Genomic DNA, 16,818 nt, shown 5'->3' with positions numbered 1-16,818 from the left:
GCGGCGGCGAAGAGCGGCAGATTCAGACCATCAGAAACGCCCTGGGCACCTTATCCTGAAGATTGACAGGTTAGATAAAAGCGATTTTTATGAAAACTACACGGCGGATTTACCTTATAACAACAGCTTTGTAATGAGAAGGGGACCATGGAGAGAACCATAGTTATAAAAGGGGGGGTTAGAAACTGGTGACAGAGTCCCTTTAAAGGGAACCTGTTACCAGTTTTATGGTGTCCTAACTGCAGGCATCCTCTTAGTACAATGAGGGGTCACTTACTTTTATTGACCCAACCCTTTTGCCAAACTCTTTTATTGAACATCTCCAGTGCATAATGATGAGTTGGACCAAGAACTGGCAATCAGTGCCAGGGGCGGAGAAAGCCGTGAGCTCTCGAATATAAGAACTCCTTGGCATGTGCCAGAGCTGTTAGAACCTAGCAGCATAAAACTGCTGACATATTCCCTTTAACGGTCACCCTGTTCCAGCGCCTTCCTGGGTCCCATGAAAGTCTCTACTTCTTGGACTAGGAGCATCCAAAGTAGACAACCTGTTTCAGTGAAATGTTTATGCTTTGTTGCACTTAAAGGGGTTGTGTTACAAAGTATATTCCATATTTTTTAAACCAGCACCTAGATCTGAATACTTTTGTAATTGCATGTAACTAAAAATTTTGTTTAGCCACTTAACTATTCAATAAACTGTATCTGTATAGCGCCATCTGGTCCTTGTTCTTTTCCTCATTTTTTTGGTCAGTCTCACTGAGCTGGTCAAATGTGCTCAGTTAAAATTTTCAACTGCCACCAGTCATATATTGTTAGAAGCTGTGGCAGTTACAGGGAGAGATCTCAAGCAGAAAGGACACACCCCAGAGGTGCCAGACTGAAGATAATCTAGCAGAGCAATTGGAGCAGTAAATGGGGAGATCTCTGGATCCATGTGAGGTACAGGGCTGGTTCTAGATTTGTTAGAAAGGTGCTATAAGATGTCTCATTTTCATATTTGACATCAGTCATGACACAACCCCTTTAAATCAACATGTATTCTAGGTAAAATAGTACTTAAATGAGCAGTTATAGTTCTGTTAGGGTACGGTCACAAGTAGCGCTTGAGTTGCAGTTAAAACATTATGCAGTTCTGATGCAGTTTTTACAGGTAAGGCTACTTTCACACCAGCATTTTTGCTGGATCCGGCAGGGTTCAGCAAAAACGCTTCCGTTACTGATAATACTGCATCCATAATGAACGGATCCGGTTGTATTATCTTTAACATAGCAAAGACGGATCCTTCATGAAGTCCTTTGAAAGTTAATGGAGGACGGATCCATTTTATTTTGTGGCAGATTGTGGCAGAGAAAACGGATCCGTCCCCATTGACTTGCATTGGGGGTAATGCTGGATCCGTCTTGCTCCGCATCCCAGGACGGAAAGCAAACTACAAGATGTTGCAGTTTGCACTCCAGTACGGGAAAGCAACTAAATGGAACATAATGCATTTTGGTGCACTCCCTTTCTGTTCAGTTCAGTTCTGTCCCCATTGACAATGAATGGGGACTAAACGGAAGCGTTTTTTCCGGTGTCAAGCCCCTATGACGGATCTCAATACCGGTAAACTAAAACGCTAGTGTGAAAGTAGCCTAAAACTTGCTAAACAAATATATTTCACCTGAACCTTATTAATAACTGTATCAAAACTTTCATTTCTGATACAATTTTAACCTCACCGCTACTGCTATGTGTGAGCCCACCCTTATACTCTTTGTTATGAAACACCTGGCCTTTGTGAACTCTTGTAACCATTTTTGTTAATTTTTTCAATGCATCTTGAAAAAATGAATCATCTTAATAAAAATATCCTAACTTTTGGTGCCTACAGCTTCTTAATAGACCTATGTGTCTCCATGGCTACAGACTACAAACAGACCCGCTGTGTAGTCTGATCCTGTAATTGCGCGTTACGACCTTTCATCTTTGTCCTCTTTTTACTACCATAGGGGAAAATGACAGTAATAACAATAATAACACATGACTGAAGAAGTGAGCTAAAAACAGGATATGTCTAGAGCAGGTAACCATGGAGACACATAAATCTTCATCGGAGCTATGTACAAAAATAGTTGGATATTTTTAATCCAGACAGTGTCCCTTTGCAACTTTTTTGTAGTCATATACAACTCAAAAAGTTAATGTTGTAAATTAGGATTAGAACAATGCAAACATTTGGGGATACAGTGTTTTAATGGAACTCTTTATACCCTGTTTTCTAGTAGAATGAAACATCTTTCCCTAATAAAGTACATTACAAAAATTTACAAAATAAAATCTCTTTCCCTACACTAAACCACCACGACAGTTACTCTTTAAGAACCAAAGGGTCAGGCATGTTGAAATCCAACTGTCCAATCCTTTTTTCCCCAACACCTGACATTGGGAGACACCATCATACCCCAGATGGTCGGCCGGTCATGCAAAAAAATAGGTTCAGCCAACTATTATCTAACATGTGTGGACAGCTTTACAGAACAGCTTACTCTGTTCTGGCTCATAGAGTGGGGCCCAGTTCGGAGGACCTCCCTTTGTGATATCATATGTCCTAAGAGGATCGGGATGTCTTCATTGGACAAATTTTTTAAAGGAATAAGATAGAGTGTATGATTTTTGGACTCTCTGGATACGGAAGTAATATGTCAGCCAAAATAAGACATTCTCTTGAACAGCTCGGTATAAACCTACAAATAAAAAATAAATAAAATAAAGTCTCTATGTGGCTCAATATTTTGCAAAACCGCTCGTCTTTCTCTTTGCAGTTCTTTCTATGTGACAGAATTATTGTGGGGTTTTTTCCGCCTCTGATTTTCACAATATGACTGAGATAAATAGAGTTTTTTCATCTTATTTTTTTTCCAATGATGTCATCCCAACTCCTTTCGCAGCAAAATGAATTAAATTTCAGGTCTCTTCTCCTCTGGAGAGTTTATTTTCGCATTTCATTTTCTCCTTCACTGGTCTTTTTTATGCCCCAGGATGCCTGAGGTTGGAAAATAAACTCAGGTAAAGTAGAACATCTTTTTTTTTTATGGTAAAATGCTTAAAGGGACATAAGGGAGGTTAAGTATTTCAATCCAGAGAATCGCCGTACAGTAAGTTACTGTACAGCAGAATCTGTAATTAATTTTCATGACGAAGAACTGGTAGATTCCCATCTCAATAACTAGCCGTCTACGGAGGATATAGGAAGGATGGAACATTATTACTCTTTCGTGCACAACGCCAAGGAAATAATTAGCCCTTACCCAGTTGTGCTTATTTTTGTAGATTCATCATTACTATAGCTAAAGGCAAATTTAGTGGTTTTTAAATAACTCTCCCTAAAGGGATTATGCCTTGACTGACGTAATTTTTTTTTAAAATCAGATGACAATCTCTTTCTAACAAAGCTAGAATCAGCCATGGGACCTGATATCTCCCCATTCATTTCTGCAATTGCTCTGCTAGATTCTTTTCAGGCTGGCAGCTCAGGGGACGTGTCATTTATCAGGCGGTGTGTCCTTTCTGCTGTAGCTGTTTCCCTGTAACTGACACAGCTTTTAATGGAACATGTGACTGGTGGCTGTTGAGGATTTAAACTGAGCGCTTGCGACCACCTCAGTGAGGTGGACAAGAAATAAGGAAAGGAACAGCAGGTGGTGCTATACATATATATTTTATTGAATAGCTCTCGAATTACATCCAATTACAAAAGTATTTAGACCCAAGTGCTGTTTTGAAAAATGTAGGATATGTTTTATAGCACAGGTCTATAGTGGTTTATAAAAATCCCTGTCTAATTTTAATTGTAAAGATCTTTAGTAGGCAGTTCTGTGGTTCTGTACTATAGAAAGCCTCATGTAATCCAAAGAGCCATGTGTGGGAGGCGAATAGTGGCACAAGGAGTCTTTGTGGCTCCGTACTACAACCTTATGGTGCTTCTGTGCTGTATTGTATCATCTGATTAGTCTCACCAGGAAGCAATGCTTCAACGTCATATTCAGACAATGACTGTATGAATTTTCAACTTCTGGAGAACAACAACTGGAGAACTGGTAGTTTCACAGAGTGTCGTAACCCAAGTAGGAGAAGTCTTTTACCCATTACAGCCCCCATCCTGATGGAGTAGCCTTGTTCTGTTGACTTCCCATTTTATAGTCTTCCGAGCAATTCTTCTTTCTCGGTTTCTTACAGAATATCATTAAATTCAAAGTGTTGGTTTTCTCTAAAGGAAGGATGAGCTCTAAATGCTCAAAACAGCGGCGAGGTCAAGAGATCAGCAGAAGGGGTTTAGTTGATCATGTCCTAAATCCCCATTAGATAGATCCCGAAATAAATAAAAAATCTCTAAAATGAGCCGCGGAAGCGTTAAATGTGCAGTAAAGGTGATTGACACTGAGAGCAGAATCCTGGATTTTCCGGACATCGAGCGGGTGATAAAACCTTTAGCAAAATGTTGGAATAAAAGTATACTTCTTACAAGTTGGGTTTTTGGACATGTGACATAAAATTTCCTAATTGGACCTGTCAGCTTTTCCAACATGCCTATTTTAGTAAATACTTGCATTTCCCATAAAATAACAATTCTAGATGATCTTTCCTTAGAACTATCCTTTCTGCTGTTACTGTTATTTCTCCTGGAAATAATTGACAACTCGGTGTGACACCATTTCCTTTCTTAAAAGGGTTGTCCCATTTCAGATATTGATAGTACTGTATATGGCTAGGATATGCAATCAGTGTCAGATAGGTGCAGATCCCACCTCTGGACCCCATTCCTATCTCCAGAACGGAGCTTCTGAAGTGAAGATAAGCACTGGCTTGGCTATACCCAGCAAGTCCACAGCAGTGAATGGAGTGGTGGCCATGCATGCATGGTGTGCTCTCCATTTACTGCTATGGGAGTTCAGAAAATAGCTAGTTTTTTTTAGGAAGTCGCGTAGCAGTGGATGGAGTGTGCACTGCACATGCACAGCCACCTCTCCTTTGACCACTATGGGACTGCTGGAAATAGTTGGGCTGGTGCTCACCTTCACTTCGAGAGTTCCTTTCTGGAGATAGGAATGGGTTCCAGAGATACGGTAGGACCGGCACCTATCTGAACCAGTGCTCAGCTATTTTTGGAATTCTCTTAGCAGTGAATGGAGGGTGGTTATGCATGTGTGGTGTGCTTTCCTTCACTTCGGGGGGCCCCATTCTGGAGATAGTAGGGGGTCTCAGAGGTGGAACTCACACCTATCTGACATTGATGACATATCCTAGCAATATGCCATCATTGCTTGAAATGGAAATACCCCTTTACACAGTATGTGTCCCTACACACTCTGACACTGTCCAATCAGTGCTTTTAGTATCAAAGTGTGTACAACATACCTTTTGACAAGGACAATGATAATACCTAGTTGTATTACCTAAATGTATTTATACATTTCCAGGTGGAATACTAGAGTAATGGCACAGTTGTAAGAAAATATGCTCTTAGTAGACAGTCTTTGTCTGTGTCTTCTTTTGTGGTGATCCAACCTAGAACACTGTGGAGTAAATTGATCTCAGTACAAGCAGTAGATTTCATGTGATGAGTGCATACACAGATTTGTACAAGGTGAACATTGTCTTGTATTTGTCCTCTATGGACAAATGATTTGCAAGTCAAATGCATATTACGAAAACTGCCTGCGCTCATATATACCAATTAGGCTTTCAGTCATTGTAATTACCTTCTGTGTCTCTTCTTTATCTACAGCCTGAAGTACATGGTGAAGCAACTTGAGAATGGAGAGGTCAACATTGTGGAACTGAAGAAGAATTTGGAGTACACAGCTTCATTGCTGGAAGCAGTATATATTGACGAGACAAGGTGAGACTTTCACATTAATCACTTGCATACTTCACTGCTTGATGAGTAGGCTACACGGTGTCTCCGATAAAGAATGGTAGGTCAATTTTCTTCCAACATCAGTCACTAGTAGTAAAGGACAGATCTATGACAGGGGAAGGCAGCCATCAATAAAGGTTTTCCAGTGCTTCTACATTTAGCTTAGAGGAAATGCAAATGAGCTCTTAACAAGCTCTGCCTCTAATGCCACCAGATGTAAGGCAGCTATCCTATAAGTCAGTGTTTGACTTTTTGAACAGGCCTTAAGACATCACTTGGATAATAATTAAGCCAGAATCTCATCTGCAGCTGTTATCAGTGTGATTGCCCCTCTTAAGAGCAGAGCACTGGCATAACTGGGTGAGAGGCCTAGGTTAGGATTTGGGAATACTATATCTCCTTATGGAGAGCACCAGAATTCCAATGGATTGTTGCCTGGAATATCTCCTCATGCCGTCTCCATAAGGAGATATAGTATTCCCCAAATCATTACATTTAGCTTGTAAGGATAGTTTTACAATAGAAATTCTAATGAATCCAAGATTATTAGATCAACAGATTATTGAACTGGCCTTCATGTTTTATCCTAATTTATATGACCAGGGCGTAGACCATTAATACTAATTGCACAACAATAAAAATTGGAATTTCATTGGTGGAGAAAAATATAACATATCTCATAATGAGTGGAAAAATTCTGGATTGTAAAAAATATTCATTCCTTAAGACGGAGCAAAGTATCGACTTGGCAACTTCTGCTTTTTCTGGAACTTGGTAGGAGCTGTCACAATGGTTGGGTTTTATAAAAATGCATTGAGCTACACAATTTGGGAAATGTAATGCGTCTCTGACACCCTAGCTGCCAGCCTTGTGTAATGTCATGCTGTTAAATGACATCACAAGTCAAGCAAAATTGACATTTTTTATGGACAAAAAAATTTGATTTGCAGAAAAGTTGCACAACTCTTAAATTTCAGCCTTAGACTTTCCTCAGAGAAGCTGATACTGTTGAACGAAAGTAGGACAATACCAGAGTCACAGTTTCTTTTAGTTCTGCTATTTATTTTAACAAATTGCTTTCACAAAAATACATAAAAAATTATTTTAATTTGATTTGTTGCTGCCTTTGTGATATATTAAGTGTTATATTCTTCATTTACAGGCAAATTCTAGATACAGAAGATGAGCTGAAGGAAATCCGTTCAGATTGTGTTCCCTCTGAGGTCAGAGACTGGTTGGCATCTACATTCACACAGCAGACACGGGCAACCGGTCGACGGTCTGAGGAAAAGCCCAGATTCCGTAGCATTGTACATGCTGTACAAGCTGGGATTTTCGTAGAACGGTATTATACCTTTGCAACTTCAATAAAACGTTCTTGTTTGTCAAAATAAAATACATACAGTGGTCCCTCAAGTTACAACATTAATTGCTTCAGGGACAACCGTTGTTTGTTTAAGCCACTGTAACCTGAGTCCATAACTCCATGGAAAAACAGTAATTGGTTCTAAAACCCCAAATGTCATACCGAGATAAAAGAAAATAAATATCTAAGAAAAATAAGCAGATAACTAAGACAGATAAAACAAGTCTGTCCTCAGATGACATCCAAATTAGGAACTCATCCTGGCTCTGTACAGGGGACATAACATGTAGTACCTCACTGTACTGAAAAGAGGAGCTACTACCTAGCCTAGGTGTTTACCAGACAAATGACCACGTTAATTGGTGAGATCTGAGCAGGGACGTGCACAGACATTTTGAAGGGCAGGGGCTTAAGTAAAAATAAAAGGGCACTTGTCATAATTTAAAAAAAAAATTGTACCACGAAGCTTACTTTTCTAGAAGTCCACATACATGATACAACACTGTCTGCCCACATACATGATGCCACATGGAGGGACACTTCCAGATTGTTTTGTGGTGGCGGACAGAAAATAATGTGGTGCTTATAGAACAGACTACACAGTGTAGCGGTATACTGTATATTGTGTGTAGCCTATATGTGTATAACATAAACATATTTCACATAAAAACTTACAGTTACTTGGTTTGGCCCTTGGGGATCTCGGACACCACTTCAACACTTTGGCCGGGGGCTCGGTGGAGCTGATGTGTTTTATCCTAATGAGAAATATTTCATAATAAGGATTTGGAGAAGGGGCAGAGGGATAGCAGAGCAGGGAGAGGCTGGTGCTGCTACTAGGGGGTCATACCATGGGGGAGTAATAAAGCCCACCATAATGCCCCCCCCCCCCCCCTCAGTAGTAATAATTCTTCTTATAATAGACAGTGCAAAAAATGACCCCTTGTAATGCCCCCAGTTGAGCTAATGTTCCCATAGTGTCCCCCATAATGTGCCAGTATTAAAAAACCCTATATAGTGCCCCCAGTAAATGCCCCATAATCCTCCACACCCTCCTTCCTCCTAGTGCCCCCATAATGTACCAGTATAAGATGCCCCTATATAGTGCCCCAGTAGATGCCCTCAGTGTCCCCTATAATTTTCAAGCATAAAATACCCCTTCTTAGCCCCCCGGAGATGACCCTATAGTACTCCTCTCCCCCTTCCCCATAGTACCCACCATAATGTGTCCCAGTATAAAATGCCACTGTACAGAGCCCTCCATATAACATACCCCTTCTTTGTGGCCTCAGTAGATGCCTCTATAGTGCCCACCAATAATGTGCCGGCAAGAAGTGCCACCTAATAATGTTCCAGTAAAAAGTGCCCCCAATGATGCCCCCCGGCCTTAATGTCACATTACTCCCCTCCGTCCATGTCACATTTCTCCCCCTCCATGTCACATAACCCCCTCTTTTTTACATCACCCCCTTTGTGTCACATTCCCCCCCCCCCCCTTCCTCCATGGCAGAACCCCCCCCCCCCCACAATGGCACATTTCTCCCCCTCCATGGGCCTGGCAGCAGCACATATTCCCCCCCCCCACCCCCCACAGTACATTTCTCCCCCGACCCCCTCCATGATGGCACAGTGGCAGTGGCACTCACAGACGAGCACGACACAAGCTCCCTCACAGACCAGTGAGCAGTCGCAGTCACAGTCAGCTCAGCTCCAGAATCCATGCGCGCCGCCCCACGTGACTACTACTGACTGAGTGACCCTGACTGCAGCGCTAAACACTGCTGCCTGGCACACGCAGGCTGGGCAGGCGCCCGGCACTTGCGCAAGTGAAAAAAAAAAGGGCATTAAAAGGGCAGAAGGGTAAATGGGGTCAAGCCTCTTTTGAGCCCTATGTGTAAACGTCCCTGGATCTGAGTCTTAGGTGTTGTATGTTGAGTCTGGTTTCAACTTATGAACAACCAGGAAAAACATTGTATGCTGAAAATATTGTATTCTGAGGGCATTGTCTCTTGAGGGACTACCTTACAGTCATACATCTCTAAAAGATCACCTCATTTTTAAAGACCAGATTTCGACTAACAGATTTTCAGTTCCAGCTAAATTATCGGCATGTTCCTTGAGAAAACAACCCTATAGAATACTACTTTTAGCACAATGTTGGGTGGTTGCATCAAAGAGCTTTTTTAGTATATATAAAGAGAGAGAGAGAACTCTTCACATCACAATTAACAATGCTGTGATCCCAATTCTATATATTTTCTTATATTATAGTTAATTTGGTCAAGAGTTACAGTAAATCAGCCTGTCGAGCATGCTCCCTCCCAGTTACTATAAATTAAAAATATTCTACATTATAGAAGGTTTAGGCTCTGTTCACATCTGCAGCTTGGCGTCAGCTCACTGCGCTAGATCCGGTGCATGACGGATGCCAGTGGCGCCCCACAGACTTGGTCCATCAGGGTTCCATCAAGGTCTATGTTATTTTGAGGGATTTGTTGAAACTAACAGAAGCCAAGAATGGGACCCTTGATCCAGATGTGAACATAGCCTTAGTTGTGTAGTGTTCTGCTGTACATAGTGTGCTCACATGCATTCAACATCCATATACGTATATCTTCTCAATAAATGTGTTTTTGCTTTGTTCAGAATGTTTCGGAGAACATACACAGCCGTCGGACCAAACTACTCAGCAGCTATTGTTAACAGCTTAAAGGTAAAGTACACCTCATCCAGTATAAAAGTACACAGAAGAACGCGACTAACGAGATACCCAGCCAAAGGGGGACCCCTGAATCTTTTCTACATTTGCTCAACCCCAACTCCCATTTCTGTCTTACAGAAGGGCAGATATTTCCATATTTTGGCCAAGCATCTATGAAGTGGCTGAAATCAGTTTGCTGTCCCTACAGTAAGGGTACCAGCAGATTATATGTGTTTTTTCTGCGTAAATTAAAAAAAAAAAAACTTTAGCGTAATACAGTACCAGCACAGTGAAAACAATTTGACAAATCTCATGTACACTTAGGCCTCTTTCACACGGGCGTGAGTTTTTTTGCCCAGATAAGAGCCGGGTGCGTTGCGGGAAAATGCGCGATTTTTTCTGCGCAAGTGCAAAACATTGTCATGCGTTGCACTCGCGTGAGAAAAATCGCGCATGTTTGGTACCCAAACCCGAACTTCTTCATAGAAGTTCGGGCTTGGGATTGATGTTCTGAAGATTGTATTATTTTCCCTTATAACATGGTTATAAGGGAAAATAATAGCATTCTGAATACAGAATGCATAGTAAACCAGCGCTAGAGGGGTTAAATTTTTTTTTTTTTTAACTCACCTTAGTCCACTTGCTCGCGAAGCCCGGCATCTCTTTGTGTCTCCGCTGCTGATGAACAGGACCTGGGGTGAGCTGCTCCATTAAATACAGGTTAAGGACCTTCGATGACGTCACTCCGGTCATCACATGGTACGTCACATGATCTTTTACCATGGTGATTCACCATGGTAAAAGATCATGTGATGACCGGAGTGACGTCATCGAAGGTCCTTAAGCTCTATTTAATGGAGTAGCTCACCCCAGGTCCTGTTCATCAGCAGCGGAGACACAAGGAGATGCCAGCTTCGCGAGCAAGTGGACTAAGGTGAGTTAAATTTTTTATTATTTTTTTTTAACCCCTCTAGCGCTGGTTTACTATGCATTCTGTATTCAGAATGCTATTATTTTCCCTTATAACCATGTTATAAGGGAAAATAATAATGATCGGGTCTCCATCCCGATGGTCTCCTAGCAACCATGCGTGCAAATCGCACGGCATCCGTACTTGCTTGTGGATGCCATCCGATTTTCACACACCCCATTCACTTCTATGGGGCCTGCGTCACGTCAAAATCGGAAAATATAGAGCATGCTGCGATTTCAACTGAACGCACAAGTGATGCGTTAAAAACATCGCTCATGTGCACAGCCCCATAGAAATGAATGGGTCAGGATTTAGTGCGGGTGCCATACGTTCGCCGCACGGATCGCACCCGCACGGAAAACTCGCCCGTAGTGAAAGGGGCCTTAGATTTTTTACTTCCGTGCGGAAATTTACCTGCTGTACAGATTTTAGGATCTGCAGCATGTCAATTGTTTGTGCGATTCTGCACTTTCTGTAGAGAGGTTTTCCCCATAGATTTCAATGTTGTTTTTTTTACATAGACTGCAAATCCTCAACAGAAAATGCATAAAAACTGCACAAAAACCACAATAAATTATTCTGATTAATGTGCGGTTTTGGTGCAGATTTCATGTGGATTTTCTGCATACAAATCTGCACAGTCTGCAGGTAGCCTAAGGCCACTGGCACACATTGCGGAATATGTGCAGTTTTTCCACGTGGGTTCCCATGCAAAAAACCGAAGTGTAGTACACTACCAGCAAAGTGTATGACATTACACAAATCTCATGTACATTTTGCGGATTTTTTCCATGCGGAAATTAACCCTCATTGCCTTTTTTTAAATTTAATAGCTTGTCAATATGTTTGCGGTTTTTGCTTTTTTTCACTCTTTTCAAAGGAAGGGTGAAATGTACAGCAAAACTGCATCAAATGCTGCACCATAAACCGCTGTTAGACTTTGCAGATTTTGGTTTGTATATGGCGGAGAAATGCACATAAATCCGCACGGAAATTTTGTGCAGATCTTATGTGTGTTTACCCATACTCGTGTGCAGGTAGCCTAGGGTTCCTGCACACGGTGCAGATTTGTATGCAGAAAATCTGCATGAAATCCACACCAAAACCACACATAAATCTGTACTATTTATCGGGCTTTGGGTGTGTTTTTGTGCAGTCATTATGATTTTTTGTTGGACATTTTATGTTTATGTTAAGAGCCCCTTTGCAGACTATGGGGAAATCGCATTCTACAGAAGGTGTGGAATCACACAAACAAAGGACATGCTGCGGATTTTAAAATCTTCACAATAGGTCGATTTCCACATGGAAGAAAAAAGTAACATGTACATAAGATTTGTCAAATCTCATTCACTTTGCTGGTACTGTAATACTTCATGAAAATCAGCGCAGAAAAACCCACATGTAATCCGTGTGCTGTCCGCATCCGTTGATCCATTCCGTGGTCCGCAAAAAAAATATAACTTGTCCTATTCTTGTCCGTTTTGCGGACAAGAATAGGCTGTTATATCAATGGCTGTTCGTGCCGTTCTGCAATTTGTGGGCCGCAAAACACACAACGGTCGTGTACATGAGGCCTAATTGTGAGAGTTCTGGCTATTTTCTGGGGAAGTCTTAAACATGAATCTCCAGGGATGCAGCGAACCCTAGGTGAAAAATTCTTATTTTATAACATTAGGGACTTACATACAAAACTCCTGATAGAACGTCCTTCTTGTAATCCTAATGTACCCAATTCCACATGTCAGCAGCATTGCAGACACAGTCGTAAACCTTTCAGCAGACCATAGGAACTGCATTCTGAAAATACTGTGGCATGGAGAATATATAATTGTCTGCCGGGCAATATCAGATTGCTCCTTTTTTAAAGTAAAAGTTCCAGTAATAACATTATATTAGTGGATTGCTATTTATACAGTGTTTCCATGAATATCTGCCAAGTGTGCTCCCAGATTACATCTGAATGAGAGACTGAATATTTTTGTACTTAACTTGGTTATGTGGGAAATACAGAAAGAGACAAGTTTTGCAATTGGCAGCTTTATATACACTATACTAATGTGCACGATGGAGTCCCAGCGCCCATACCCCCCCTTATCAGACATATATAGCATGTGACATCCTTTATAGAGGATCAGTCAACAATCCTGATTTCTATTCTCCATATAATAACAATTCTGTACCATCTTTTCTTAGAACTCTGTGTTCCACTTTTCCTCTGTTATTCCTCCCGGAAATGTATGAAGAAATTATATTTTATAGGAAATGCAGGTATTTACTAAAATAGAAATGTTGAGAAAGCTGGGCATTCCCCTTTAAAAAAAAAACTGTGGGGGACATTTAACAAGACTGGCATATTGTACACCCGTCTCGTTTCCCCCTATGCTGCTGGTGGATGGGCCAGATTTATGCAGAGGCGCACACATATGTTTGGCACATCTTCCAGACCTGCGACAAAGTTAAATCTATGGTAGCCTCCTAGCTGTCGTAGATTTAGAAAAACTGGCGTAAAGAAAGATAAAGGTGGCGGGCCTGAGGTGCCCCCTGCCCATGGCACACCCCCTTTTCTGGCCACTTCTGAAAAGTGGTGTGAAGGGGGAAATGTCGCACATTCTGCCGCACAAATGTCGTGGGACAAGATCTGATTGGTTGCTATGGGTAGCTAAACCAGTTTTCCTTTACACCAGTATTGATAAATCTCCTCCTAATTGTCTGGGCGTGAAACATAAGCTACATAAAAATTAGCACCATATTTTATTTTATTTTAAAAACAGCTTATAATCATATAAAAATACAAAAGGAGTAATACTCACTTTTCTAATCCTCCGTAGCTCCCATGTAGATGCTTCCCTGGTCCACCCCACCCTTGTCTGATCTTATGGCATACCTCCCAAGTGTCCCTCTTTTGGAGGGACAGTCCCCCTTTTTGACTCAAGTCCCTCTGTCCCTCTGCTCCCTAAATGTCCCTCTTTTAGGTCTGAGGTACAGATTTGCATTATTACATTTACAATATTGATCCAGAATATGTTTCCCTGGTCCCTATCTATATATTAAAGCCCACCTTGCATATTATTTACTTATTTGATGTAATTTTGATTTTATAAATCTTTATATTCAGATAATTTTTGCGCTATTAACATAGTAACATAGTACATAAGGCGGAAAAAAGACATTTGTCCATCCAGTTCGGCCTGTCATCCTGCAAGTTGATCCAGAGGAAGGCAAAAAACCCCTGTGAGGTAGAAGCCAATTTTCCTCACTTTAGGGGAATAAAAATTCCTTCCCGACTCCAATCAGGCAATCAGAATAAATCCCCGGATCAACGATATCTCTCTAGTAGCTATAGCCTGTAATATTATTAAGCTCCAGAAATACATCCAGGCCCCTTTTGAATTCCTTTATTGTACTCACCATCACCACCTCCTCAGGCAGAGAGTTCCATAGTATCACTGCTCTTACCGTAAAGAATCCTCTTCTATGTTTGTGTACAAACCTTCTTTCCTCCAGACGCAGAGGATGTCCCCTCGTCACAGTCACCGTCCTGGGAATAAATAGATGACGGGATAGATCTCTGTACTGACCCCTGATATATTTATACATATTAATTAGATCTCCTCTCAGTCGTCTTTTTTCTAAAGTGAATAACCCTAATTTTGATAATCTTTCAGGGTACTGTAGTTGCCCCATTCCAGTTATTACTTTAGTTGCCCTCCTCTGGACCCTCTCCAGCTCTGCTATGTCTGCTTTGTTCACTGGAGCCCAGAACTGTACACAGTACTCCATGTGTGGTCTGACTAATGATTTGTAAAGTGGTAGGACTATGTTCTCATCACGGGCATCTATGCCCCTTTTTATGCAACCCATTATCTTATTGGCCTTGGCAGCAGCTGCCTGACACTGTTTTTTGCAGCTTAGTTTGCTGTTTATTAAAATTCCTAGATCCTTTTCCATGTCAGTGTTACCGAGTGTTTTAGCATTTAATAAGTACGGGTGACTTGCATTATTCCTTCCCATGTGCATAACTTTACATTTGTCAGTGTTAAACCTCATCTGCCACTTATCTGCCCAAGCCTCCAATCTATCCAGATCCCTCTGTAGTAGTATACTGTCCTCTTCAGTGTTAATTACTTTACACAGTTTAGTGTCATCTGCAAAAATTTATATTTTACTATGCAAGCCTTCTACAAGATCATTAATAAATATATTGAAGAGAATAGGGCCTAATACTGACCCCTGAGGTACTCCACTAGTGACAGTGACCCAATCTGAGTATTTACCATTAATAACCACCCTCTGTTTTCTATCATTGAGCCAGTTACTTACCCACTTACAGACGTTTTCTCCCAGTCCGAGCATTCTCATTTTATATACTAACCATTTATGTGGTACAGTGTCAAACGCCTTGGAGAAGTCCAGATACACCACATCCATTAATTCGCCGCTGTCAAGTCTAGAACTTACCTCCTCATAGAAACTGATTAAATTTGTTTGACATGACCGATCCCTCACGAAGCCATTTGCTTATTTCCGTTAAGATGCTCTAACATAGCATCTCTCAGAAAACCTTCAAACAGTTTACCCACAACAGATGTCAAACTTACCGGCCTATAGTTTCCAGGCTCTGTTTTTGGACCCTTTTTGAATATTGGCACCACATTTGCCATGCGCCAATCCTGTGGGACATTCCCTGTCAATATAGAATCTGCAAATATCAGAAATAAGGGTCTGGCTATGACATTACTTAATTCCCTTAGGATACAGGGGTGTATGCCATCCGGTCCTGGCGATTTGTCTATTTTAATCTTTCTAAGTCGCTGTTGCACTTCTTCCTGGGTCAGACAGGACACTTTTAATGGGGAATTTATTTCAACATTCGGCATGTCATCTGACAGTTTATTTTCCTCAGTGAATACATTGGAGAAAAAAATATTTAACAGCTTTGCTTTCTCCTCGTCGCTCTCTGCGACTTCCCCCTCATTACTCTTTAACGGGCCGACACCTTCAGATTTATACTTTTTAACATTTATATAATTGAAGAACATTTTAGGGTTAGTTTTACTCTCTTTGGCAATTAATCTCTCGGTCTCTAGTTTGGCCGCTTTTATTTGTTTTTTGCATGTTCTATTTTTTTCCTTATAGTTTTTTAGTGCTTCCGTGCTACCCTCCTGTTTTAGTGTTTTATATGCTTTCTTTTTGTCATTTATTGCTTTCTTTACAGTTCTGTTTATCCACATTGGTTTCTTTTTGTTCCTTAACCTTTTATTCCCATACGGTATGTACCTCTCACAATGAGATTTTAGGATGCTTTTAAAGATATCCCATTTTGTGGCTGTATTTTTATTTGTGAGGACTTTATCCCATTTAGTTAGGCCTATGGCCTCTCTTAGTTGGCTAAGCTATTCTGTAAAAAAAAACTAAAAAAAATATTACAGTATATAAATATGCAGGAAAAGTGGACCTTTGACATAATAAACCATAAGTGTCCCTCTTTGACCGTCCCAAAAGTTGGGAGGTATGCTATGGTTATAGCACGACGTGTGACTACTGCAGCTCCGATCACCGGTCGCAGTGGTAACCTCATCACCACTACAGCTGGTGATTGGCTGCAGCGTTCACGCATCAACACTCCACGTTATCAGTTGAGCCAAAAGAATAGAGACCGGCTGGGAACCAGGGTAGTGGTGGTGACGTGGTAAGGAGAGTATTAATCCCATTCAATTTTTATACAATTTTTATCTATTATTGCTATTTTATTATGACTGCATACAATGTTTGTAAAACATTTTATTGGTATGGACGACCTCTTTAAATTTTGAAATGTCAATATGTAAAAATTTAGACTTATTTCAGACATGCGGTAAAGCTATCCGGCAGCCTG

The 16,818-nt window shown here is 41.0% G+C and overlaps 1 protein-coding gene across 1 annotated transcript in view; it reads left to right on the top strand.

The window, feature by feature from the left end:
• Nucleotides 1-16,818, top strand: part of PDE1B (phosphodiesterase 1B) — a 188,187-nt gene that overhangs the window by 95,109 nt on the left and 76,260 nt on the right. The window contains 3 exon segments of the mRNA XM_044287497.1: nt 5,769-5,882; nt 7,063-7,245; nt 9,913-9,979. Of these exon segments, the coding sequence (XP_044143432.1) occupies nt 5,769-5,882; nt 7,063-7,245; nt 9,913-9,979 (364 nt within the window).

This window comes from Bufo gargarizans, chromosome 3, assembly GCF_014858855.1.
Source record: "Bufo gargarizans isolate SCDJY-AF-19 chromosome 3, ASM1485885v1, whole genome shotgun sequence".
In the NCBI taxonomy this organism is placed as follows: domain Eukaryota; kingdom Metazoa; phylum Chordata; class Amphibia; order Anura; family Bufonidae; genus Bufo; species Bufo gargarizans.
Note: the sequence above shows the minus strand (reverse complement) of the source record. Positions and strands in the feature narration are given on the sequence as shown.